This window comes from Tympanuchus pallidicinctus, unplaced genomic scaffold, assembly GCF_026119805.1.
Source record: "Tympanuchus pallidicinctus isolate F22 unplaced genomic scaffold, pur_lepc_1.0 scaffold22, whole genome shotgun sequence".
Taxonomy (NCBI): domain Eukaryota; kingdom Metazoa; phylum Chordata; class Aves; order Galliformes; family Phasianidae; genus Tympanuchus; species Tympanuchus pallidicinctus.
The window spans coordinates 37,106,962-37,117,783 of NW_026294739.1; the positions used below are offsets into that span (position 1 = coordinate 37,106,962).

The 10,822-nt window shown below is 53.3% G+C and overlaps 1 protein-coding gene across 7 annotated transcripts in view; it reads right to left on the minus strand.

The window, feature by feature from the left end:
* SALL1 (spalt like transcription factor 1) overlaps positions 1-9,211 on the minus strand; it is a 21,066-nt gene extending 11,855 nt beyond the window's left edge. Inside the window, exons 1-6 of one of the 7 annotated variants that reach the window (XM_052687495.1) lie at positions 9,115-9,211; positions 6,840-6,931; positions 5,702-5,841; positions 5,365-5,479; positions 4,845-4,894; positions 2,314-2,406 (exon numbers count right to left, since the gene is read on the minus strand). In XM_052687495.1, coding sequence (XP_052543455.1) covers positions 2,314-2,389 — 76 coding nt within the window. In that variant the 5' untranslated portion in view covers positions 2,390-2,406; positions 4,845-4,894; positions 5,365-5,479; ... (1 more) ...; positions 6,840-6,931; positions 9,115-9,211. Of the gene's footprint in view, positions 1-1,349; positions 1,488-2,313; positions 2,794-3,234; positions 3,341-4,844; positions 4,895-5,364; positions 5,480-5,701; positions 5,842-5,936; positions 6,034-6,839; positions 6,932-9,114 lie in introns of those variants that run through there. The other 6 variants (XM_052687497.1, XM_052687498.1, XM_052687499.1 and 3 more) reach the window with 6 other exon arrangements.
* Between the last annotated feature and the right edge of the window lie 1,611 nt (positions 9,212-10,822).

A 10,822-nucleotide genomic window follows, 5' to 3' on the forward strand; every position in this document is an offset into this window, starting at 1 on the left:
GGAAAAGAAAGGAGCGCTCGGAATCCCGAGTTTTCGCTCCGCGATTGCGAGGCACACAACTCACAGCCGCCCTCCGCAGCGCGCCCTGCCTTGCCCTGCTCGGTGGCGGCTGCCGCGGGGCCGCGCCGTGCCGTGCCGGGATTACCGCAAATCCCGCTCCGGGGGCAGCGGCCCGCGGGCAGCCCGCTGGGAGCGCAGCGCCTGGACACGCCGACAGCCGTAAGGCGAGCCCGCCGCTCCGAACCGGGAAGGGGGGGAAAGCTCCGAGAGATGCGAGAGTAAAGCACGCTTCTTCCCGGGCTATCGGCCGCAGTCCTTAAACGGGAGCTTTGTCGTTTACTTATTGAACTTCCGATAGCCACGCGCACCGCACGCAGCTCCGCTTCCGCGCCACCGCTTCGGGCAAAGCCCAACTTAGCGCACGTACAGCGCTCAGCAACAGGCGGAGGGCCACTCGGCTGCCATGCCCGTCTCACGCCCGCGGGGTCTCGCTTTTGAAAACGGTGCACAGAATCAGATCGGAAGGCTAAAACCAGGGGAAAATGGCTACTTTTTAAGACGATGGGTGGGAACGATTGGCTCCGCTCCGTCTTGCAGCAACAAAACGGAGAGCGAGCGTCAGGAGAGGCAATTAAACAAAGTGAAGATGGGGAAAAATCCCTCCCTGCTTTCCCAGGAAGGTAATTTCCATTTCAGTTTTCCTCTTCCCCGCTCACTTTAAAAAGTTTTAAACTCTTTCCCGGGAGGCCGAGGGAAGACAAACAAAAACTCGACGCTTCCCCAACTCCTGCTCGAAACTTCAAGAGGAAGTGGGAATAACACGGGAAGAAAAATAAATACGTTTGCCGAGATGAGAAAGGGGACGAAGCTCAGCGAATGGCAAAACCCGAACGCACTCAGCGCGCGCAGAACTCGGCCAAAACCCAGAAGTAGCCTCCCAGGAACCGAGTGACTTTTAAGAAACGTTTCGGCAGAGCCGGACGAAGCGAACGTCTGCTCGTTCGCTGCTTTCTGACGCGTCGGGCCCGGGCTTCGGGGAGCGCACACACGGGCGGGACAGAGTCCCGCAAACTTTCCGCCCCGATTCCCCGCGCGGCGGTGGGACCCTCCCCGAACTCCGCGTGTAGCAGCCGCGGGCAGCGCTCTGTTCCCGCTCCCGGGGTGCGGCGGGGGCCGGGCCGGGCAGCTCCGGGCGGCGGCAGCAGCGCCGGGAGCTCACAGCCGGCCCCGGGAGAGCGGAGGGCCCGGGCCGCCGCTTCCTGGGGAAGTTGCCGGGGGAGCCCGAGGTGTTTCCTCCCGACGGGGCCGGGCGGGGAAGCGGCACCGCCGCGCCCCGTTCCTCCCCTTACCTGCCCGCCCGGAGCGCTTCTGGCCACCGGCTCCCTCCGCACCGGCACTCTCCCGCCGCATGGCCGCTGGGTACCTGCCCCGGCCCCGCGCCCGGCGGCCACTTGTCGCCCCGCGACTCGGCGCAGGTACGGACAGGGCACGGCCCCGCGGCGAAACTCCTCCGAAAGCCCCTCACCGGGAGGGGGAGGGACGAGAGGGGGAAGGAAAAAAAAAAAAAAAAAAAAAAAAAAGAAAAAAAAAAAGGGAGATTTCACACGCTGCCTCTCCAAATCCTGGCGGACACAAAGCCGCTGTTTATTCCTCGCTCACTGACTCGGAGAGGGAAAGCAGAGAAGAAAAATTAAAAAAAAAAACCAAAAACAACAGCACCCGGAGGGTGAGCGAGCGGATCCCCGCGCTCCCTGAGCTTCAAGCTGGCGGCCCGGGGCAGCTCCAGGCGCGGGGCGATCTCCCCAGCCCGGCCCGGCGACAACTTTTCCGCCTGCGGGAAGCGCTCGGAGCCGGAGCGCGGGGGTCGGAACGGGGGGGAGCGAAGCGGGTGCCCGGGGGGAGCTTTCCGCCGGCGGGGCGGTGTGGGTGGCCGAGCCGGGGCATCCGCGGCGCGGGTGCGGGCTCGGGGGCCCCGCCACAGCCCCGCTTTGTGCCGCCGCTCCGCGGGGCGCGGGTCCGTCCCCTGCGGGCTCGGGAGGGCAGCCCGCCCCGCGGGAGGAGGGCGGAGGGAAAGCGGCGGGGAACGGAAAGAGTTCGGGGGTTCGTTAAGAACCACGCGAAAGAGAACGCCGAGTTAGAAGAAAAAAAAAAATAAAATAAAATAAAATCAAAGCCGACAACTCGGGAGCAAAAAGGAAAAAGAACCCCCCCGGCCGTAACTCCCGGAGAGCAGCGGTCCCGCTCCGCAAGGTAAGCGGCTCCGTTTTGTGCGTTTGTGTGAAAATGCGTGCGAGGGAGAGCAGAGGCACTCACCATTTCGCTGGGATAACGAGGCCAGATCGGGGTCGGATTGGAAATGCTGAGGCTTCGCCTGCTTCCTCCGCGACATGCTGGCTCAAACATCAGCTGGGGCAGAATAAAAAATTACTAAAAAAAAATCTTCTCAAAATTACGGAAATCGAGCCTCCCCCCCCCAGCCTCCCCGGTCCTCCGCGCACCGCGCATGTGTCCTGCTATAATTATGATTATCAATAATGCATTGCGATTAATCATAGAGGGGCTCTTTGAAAGGCGATTGGCACATGGCCAGCTCTATTCAAACCAGCTCGCCTTAATCAATTAAGCGCTGATTTGCTGGAGACCCTTGTCTCTCCGCCGCTCCCACCCAATGAGTCGATCCATGCGGCGGGAGAAGGGGCTGGATTTCCCCAAAGCTGTTTGGATACAGTTTAACCCTCTTAGCAACCAGCTGGGGCCGCGCCGCGCCATCCCGGTTACTATAGGAATGCGGCTCCCCGCGCCTCTCCCCGCAGCCCCGACGGGCGCCCCGCGCTCCCGCCCGCCCTCCGCTTTTTTTTTTTGGGGGGGGGAGGAGGGAGGAGGGTCCCAGAACCCCCCCAGCCCGGACTGGCGGGGACAGGGCAGGGGCGGCAGCGCCCAGGGGAGCCCCGCAGCCGCTGTGCGCAGTGCCGCTGCTCAGTACCGCTGTCGTTAAAAGTTTCGGGTGCTTTTTTTGTTGTTATTGTTGTTGTTTTGTTTTTTGATTTTTTTTTCTTTCTTTTTTCCTTTCCCCCCTTCACTTGGCGTTCCCCCTCCCCCCCCACTCCCCCTTCTGCTTTCCCCCGCATTTGCAAATAAAGCTCCGTTCTCATCTCCTCCCCCCAACCCCCCGCTTCCCTTTCCATATATCATGGGCCCGAGGGGTGCTGAAAATAGGAAGGGTTTGGCTTTTACCTCACACATTCCCAGGACAATTAGGGACCGCTGGGAGCAGCGGGCGGACCGGCCGGCCGCCCCGCCCCTGGCCCCGCTCCGCGCCGGTTGGTCGCGCCCGAAGTCACTCCGCCGCCGCCGCCCGGGGAAGGTCGGGGCGGGCGGCGGGGCCCGCGGCGCCGGGCGGGGGGGCGGGCGACTCGGCTCGGCGGCTCCGCTCCCCTCGGCCTTCCCCCGCCACTCCCGGAGCGGGGAGAAGGGGCGGCGCCGCGGGCGCGTCTGCTCCCCCTCCCGGCTGCAGCCTCCCGACTTTTGTTTCCTTGTGGGACGCGGGAGCGATGCGCGGCTGCCTGCGCTCGCCGGGCCGCGCGGAGCCTCCGCGGGCGCGCAGCGGAGATGCCAAATCTAGCCGGGTCCCGCGGCGGCTCCGCGGCCGTGCGCTGCCGGGAGGAGCCGAGCCCGTCCCGCCACCGGAGGGCCCCCGGGCCTCTGCCCGAGGCCGTGCGGCTCCGGGACCGGGCGCGGCGGTGCGCCCGGCGTGAGATGCGTAACGCGCCAAAGTTTGGCTCGCGGGTGTTACTGCCCGAGGAAGAACCTCTTACAAACAAACGTCACGGGCTGGGGGGGGGGGGGGGGGGGAAAAAGTACACTTGCAAAGAGGCCGCGTTCCGCGTCTCTCCGTCCCCCAGCGCCCCGGCCGCTCCCGCGCCGCCCTGCCCCGCTGCTTCTTCCGCGCCCCGAAGGAATGGGCCCGGGGGGCGCGGCGCCCGGCAGCTCCGTCCGCACCGCCCCGTCCCGCACCGCGGGCGCTCCCCCTCCCACCCCTGTCGAATTATTTACTCCGCCGTGGAAACGACTCCTTTTCCCGTATTAATATTAACAAACTCTGTAAAAGCGGGAGGCTGAGCAGCCACAACTCATTTCAATTTCAAATGAGCCGGCAAACCTGGAGAGCGAGCGGGAGAAAAAGAGAGAGAGCGGCGATGATCCCATTCGTGGAAGCTGCTCGCTCGCGTTTCCTTCTCATTATTAAACGAAAGAGACCGCAAAACGTACACCTCGAAGGGGAAAAAAGCCCACCAGCCGCAAAAGCAAACAAACAAACCCAAACGAACGGACGAAGCCCCCCCGGTACCGGCCAGTACTGCCTCGGCGCTGTGGAGCGGCCGCGGCCGCCGCTACCCGTTTGCGTGTGGGGTGAGCCCCCTCCGCCCGCAGCGCTCGGAACGGCGGAGTTTGAGAAAAAGACAAACGAAGCCATCAGCGGGAGTGATGGTGAAGGATGAAGATAATAACCCTGCTATAGGTGGTACCGCACGTGACATTATTTTTCGCTGAATATTTCAAGAGGTGTTTGGGCAGAGATGGATACGCCCGGCGCACGCTGCCCCCTCCTCACCCTCAGCCGGGGCACAACCCCGACCCGGCCGTCCACAGCCGCCCAGCACTGCGCACCGTCCGCACGCGAAACGTCCCTGCCGCTCTCCCTGCGCGGCCGTGGCCGCAGCCCGGGCCGTTCCCGTCTCCTGCCACTTCCCGCGGGTCCCCATCGGCCGCTCTCCCCGAATTATTCCCCCTTACAGTAGCATTACGCATTTGTCGATTAAACTTAAGACAAATTCCCCCAGTACCTTCGTTTCGTGGCAGGGAAAAGCCGGCCGGGCTGGTAATTATAAGGCAACTACAAGGAGAAAAACACAGGTTTAAAGAAAAAGAATAAGAAATTAACCCGGAGAAATAAAGTTTTGTAACTTTTTTTTTTTTTTTCGTTTCTCTGCTCCCTCGCTAATGCATAAAGCTGCACTTGGCATTTAACGTAGGGCCGCTCGATTATTTATTGTTTGTTTTCCTCTCCTTCAGTGGGGGCCGGGAGGGGTGGGGAGAGGCGGGGGGCAGAGAGCACTGCCGGGGCCGGGGAGAGATCGGTGCTTATTGTTGGTGATAGCGATACATCAATTACGTGTCATTGTCTCCCGTAGAAGTTGTGAGAGTTCACACGCGCAATGCCCGCTCCCTCTCGCAGCCCCATGACAGTGACAGAGCTTTTCCCTCCCCGCCACACCTTGGGGATTTTTGTTTCTTTTTTATTCTTTTCTTTCTTTCTTTCTTTTCCTTTTTTTTTTTTTTTTTTTTTTTTTTTTTTTTTTTTACCTCGGATTATTCTCTTTAATGGAGGTGAGAGGTTTGCTAATGCGCTTCGATGCAAATCAGCCCGGCTGGAAGGCACCCGCGGAGGGGATCGATCTCCAGTTCATTGAGATGAGCACTGAAGGGAGATGGCAAACAGGGGATAATTTGCAGTTCATTCTGCCGAGAGACGCTTTCAATGAGATGCAACGCACCAGCCCGGCTTATTGTTATTAAGGTTTGCGCTCAGTCCCGACACTCTCCGCACTCAGGGGTTAAAAGCTCCGCAGTCCGCACCCAGCGGTGACACGCGGTTACCTCGAGCCGGGCGCAGTGCCACCGCTCTCCCTTTGCCGCTCACCTCCGCCCGCAGCCCGGGGCACACAGCAGCCCGGCCACGCTCCGTGCTGCGATACCTGCTCCTCCGCAGCACCACTTGTCCCTCTCTTCCCTTCTTTGCCTTTTTCTCCTCCTGTCCGTTCTTTCTGCTCTCTTTTTACACTAAAAGAAAAAAAAAAAAATACACTGTGTAAGAGCTTCAAATTTCGCTTCAGTTGACCCCTAAAGCAAGCCGCTTTTCAGTTACACCAGGTTACATCTATTTCAGCAGCGTGTGTAATTAGGGGCTCCCAGATGCTGCCCTCAACCGGGAACTCCGTGCTCAGACACACCGCGAAGTTTGAGGCCGTTCCGGTGCGCTGCCCGGGCAGCACTGCGGCACCGCGGCTCGGCGCTGCCCGGCGAGGGAACGGCAGCTCGGCCCCTGCCCACCTCTCACCTTGGTGTTATTGTTATTTGCTAATGATAACTCCTCGGGGAAAAAGAAATAGGGGGAGAGGGGGAGATCCAGCACTGAATCCTCCTCCATTATTAGCGACAACTCATAATTGATCATTGCTCACAAGCACGAGCTTTTAGCCGCATAATGGAATCGTAAGCGGTATGGGTTGAACTAAAGGCGAAAAAGGAAAGAAAAAGAAAAAAGAAAGAAAAAAAAAAAGGAGTCAAAGAGCCTCCCCCTCTCTCTGCCCCAAATCTCACAGAATCGCAGCCATGGGGCACTCCCCCGCCCCCGAGATAAAAGCGGACGTGACTACAGCCATAGGCGGCCAAGGTGGGATTGTTTAATTCTGTTCTCTCTTTGCACGTTTGCTGCCTTTGTCTGACCCGATGGCCAGCGCATTTTTACACCTCGCTGTCCCTTCCGAGTTTATTGATGAAGGTGCTTCTGAAATGATTATCGAGAGATTTACGGCCATCACTACCCACCTACGGGAAAAGTAGTAAAATCAATCCCTCAATCAATCGGAGCCCTCTGTGCATATCTTTTTAATCTGCTCTTTGAGCTGTTTTATTACAACAGAAGCATTAAATATGTTTGTTTCAAATTTAACACGAATGCCTCCGAAGGACTCCGTCAATTTAGGCATAAATCACGAGGCAAACGAGCTCGGTGGAAAGTCCTCATACTCGGGCAGGCTGCAAACCGAAGGCAATACCTGGATGGCCGCATTCCTCTGCCAGCAGCACCCCGCTCCGGCTGTAGGCGACTGCTGTGTTTGTCCAGCCCAGCCCGCGGGGCAGAGAAGACCTACAGAAAGATGAGTACAGCACGCTGCTAAAGACTTCCATGCCGTTTCACGTGGCTACACAGAGAACCTAGAGAGTGCTACTAATTAGAAATACTCTCGCATCCTGAAGCCTGTCATTTTTTTCTTTTTGATAGCAGAATGTCTTAGTCCCCATGTTAGGCTTGGTTTGTTACAACTATGTAGCATACACTTGAAAAAACTCCTTGGTTTCAATACTGTTATCGATCCCAAGGCATCATGCTAACCTTTGTGTACCTTTTCTCAGACTAATGAAAAAAATCAGTGGGGATTCCAGGTAGGCTGCTTTGGCCCGAAATTTTCCCTTCTGATTTGTTACATAGCAGCCATCAAAGGGCAGACAGAACAAGTCTATTAGTTCTATGAAGGATGAAAAATGAAGAATTTGATTTGGTCCCACAGAGGAACTCTTTTTCTTCAAGCCACATTCCTTTACATCCCAGTTTAATTTTTTTTTTTATTTTTTTATTTTTTTTTCTATTTCAGTGTGTCAGAGCCACATAAAAGTAGAATGTACCCTCCTGGAAAACCAGAAGTTTAGAAGTGAGGTGATGCGGATTTCTTCAGCCTTAGATAAAAATGTTTAAAAACCATTCTGGGCTGCAAAGATTTCTTCCAAAGGCACAATGTGGTGACTCTCAATGCAGAAACATTTCTGGGTAGAACAGTGAGGAACAAAAAGAAAGAAAGACACAGAAATATACCCATGTCAAAAGAAAAGTCATGACAAATCCATCTGATATCAGATGATGAGATACAACGAGCTATCAGACTGGATTTCCTGCTAACATCTTGCTTTACAAAAAGTGCATTTATGTGGCAGGAAAACTTCTCAGTCACTGTTGCTCTGCACCTGGGTAAATTCACTGCAGTCCGAGTGTGGAACTTCAAATCATCACAGCCATAATTTCTTCAGTCAGAGCACTATCTGAAACAGTATAGAACAGGGAGTTGGTGGGAGCCAATTAAAAGCAAATGAATGAATAGGACCGAGGGAAGGATATTTAAGGAAAAAAGTCCCCTCTTCAAAAAAGTTCCCTCTGGATTTACTTACCTTTGAAACAAAAATAATGCAAAAAGTTCTGCAGTTTGTCACAGTACAAATGGAAGGCCAACATTTCAGACGGCAATTGTCTAGTAGCGTACAGATGATTTTCCACAAGGTAATCATCTGATAAAGGAAGACCTGTTGTTGTTGTCACAAACAGATTTCTGCTGTCAAATTAGATTTACCGAGTGTGCATTTTTATTTACATTTTAAAGTTTCATTTTAATTTGGGGAATCTGTGGTGATTACAGGATAAATATGTCTCAGACCTCAGGGGAACTGTTTCCTGCACAGTCCCAAATTTCTCGACAGATGAAACAAGCCTGACAACTCCATTCATTTTCATGGCGTTATATTTGATTCAAATACAGTGGAAGTATTTGTAAGTGCACGGATTTTGTTTGCATAATATCGAGGTGCTCTGATTAATGCATAGTGTTTACAACGTGAAAATTGTCATACTCCCTGCATCAGCGCAAGAGCTGGCTTGGCAGCCGCTGGCTGCAATAAAGTAAATGCTTGTGAATAACGTGCTGCTTTCCATGCCTGAACTAAGCAGCGTCCTCACAATCCACCTTTTGCATCCACTTTGGGCAGACTGTTAATAGAACTGCCCCGCAATGGCAGTGTGTAAAACCTCTCTGAGTGTAAATATGTTCACCCAGACCTGCACACATTATCTAGAGCTTATGGGAGCCCATTTCCTCAGGGAGCAATCTGATCTCCCAGCCACATTGTTGCAGTTTTCTTTTCTTGCCATTAGTGATCATTTAATGTTCAGGTGGCACCAACAGCCATTGCCTACCTCAAAAAGTAAACCAGGACTTTCTCATTAGTGAAATTAAATCTGCAGCTGGAAGAGGGGGGGGGGGAAACCAAGAACTGAGCTGCTGAGCAGCTTGTACTGAGCCATCAGAGAGAGCCGCGATAAGCACTGCTCCATAAAGCCAAGATCATAGAGTTACATCTAGAGGATGGAACTCTCTCCAATTCTAAGCAAAGCTCAAGTCACTAGAATCAGAAGAGCAATCCTCAAGAAGAGATGTCAAAAAGACCCTTCTCATAAATCCAGAAACCAGACTTGGGTTCAGAAAATTAATTCTGTCCTTCACGTACCTTACATGGTAAGCTTGGGCTGTTGGCATGGCTGTACAAACTATTTCTTGAATCTCACTCTGAGTTACGTATTCTGTGTTACGGTCATTCACCGAGCTTGCAGTACCATCTCAAAAGGGGTTTCACATTTATTTGCATGCAGTAAAGCAGCCTTCTGAAGTCTAGCTGGCTACACAGTCACGAAGCTGATCTGAGCTTGCTCCTGTCTGCTGGCACCCAGAAGTTCTGTCCAAATAAGAATTTAAAGCTTTAGTCAGTTTTAGATCATCTTAAAAGCAATTGGTACAAAAGCATATATGCAAAGACAACTAGTTTGTACTGGTTCAGCAATTCAACCAACATTATGTCACACACATACTGCAACAGAGCAAAAAGGGGAGAGTCATGCCTGAATATGAGGAGTTACAGTACATCAAAGAAAGCCAAATACCAGTGCTTATTCTACATCCATATGTAAACCTGCAGGAGGGATCATAAATTCATTTCTGAGTCCATGAAAAGCCACTTGTCCTCAGAAGTTTCCAAGGCAAGCACCCAATCCTAAACACGTGACAGGTATGATGCAGCCTAGTGCAGGAAGCACAGCACTGACAGGGCAGCACAGGCAGTGTTTCAGTCTAGAACTCGATGATCATGAAGGTCCGTTCAACCTAGACATGGAATTGTCTATTGAGCACAATTCTGGCAGGGGTATCTGGGATGATCAGTTAAGTCATTTCCCCCTACCATCTGCCACTGCCCCACACCAGGACGGTGCTGTCCCCAAGCTGTCACCAGGCAATCGGTGGGTGAGCACTCCCAGTCTGCACTGCTCTAGAGCTAGCAAAAATGTTTGCATGACATACTCTGCCAGCAAGGGATGGAAATCTGCATGGGGCAGCAGTGCGTGGTATGGTAAGTTCTTAAGCTGTTCCAGCTGCTCGCAAATAAAATATGCGACTAAGCCCCCAGTCTATACAAACTGATTTCTGAGAGAAACTGTATTTGTGTGAGTGTGCCAGATCAGGCCCATTACTAACTTCAGATGAGTGTAAACAACTGTTCCATAGAAAAAAAGGTCTGGAGAAGTCACCAGTGACAATTACTAGCATGTAAATAATATACCTCTAAGTAGGATGTCTCTTGTTAACATGTTTAGTTGACAGTTGCATTGCATATCTCTGCTCTCTTGTATATTTTTGGGGCTAGAAGTCACTTGCCCTATCTCTGAAGTTTTCTTGCCCTGTCTGCTTTTGCAGTTGGATCAGCTTCCATTTTTATGCCGTGTGAGAGCACAAACAAAACTATCATATTTAAGAATAGCAGTTTCAAAGGAAACAGAGCCAAATGCATTATAGAAGTACTGAATTAAATGGAATTAAACAAAGGATAAATATGGCTCATTCCCTCCTTTTCCTTCAGCACTGTCCTCTGTGACACTGTACATGTAATCTCGCAGTACAATAACATTTCTGCACTCACTCTGTTCAGGCTATGCCATTCACTTTGTTTCACTCCTAGAAATTTCTAATAGCAAATTTCAATTTCACCCAGTGCTGCTCCCCAAGGGCTGCCAGACCCACTGCCCCTTTGGCCCATTTGTAATGGATCACTCCAAGGTAGGACAGGACCTGACTGTGTTCAGCGATGGGAGTCACACTGAGCAGAACCAATTAGGTAAGCTCAGTGCAAAGGTAGAAAAGGAGATGGACGTGATCCTAATGGGTGA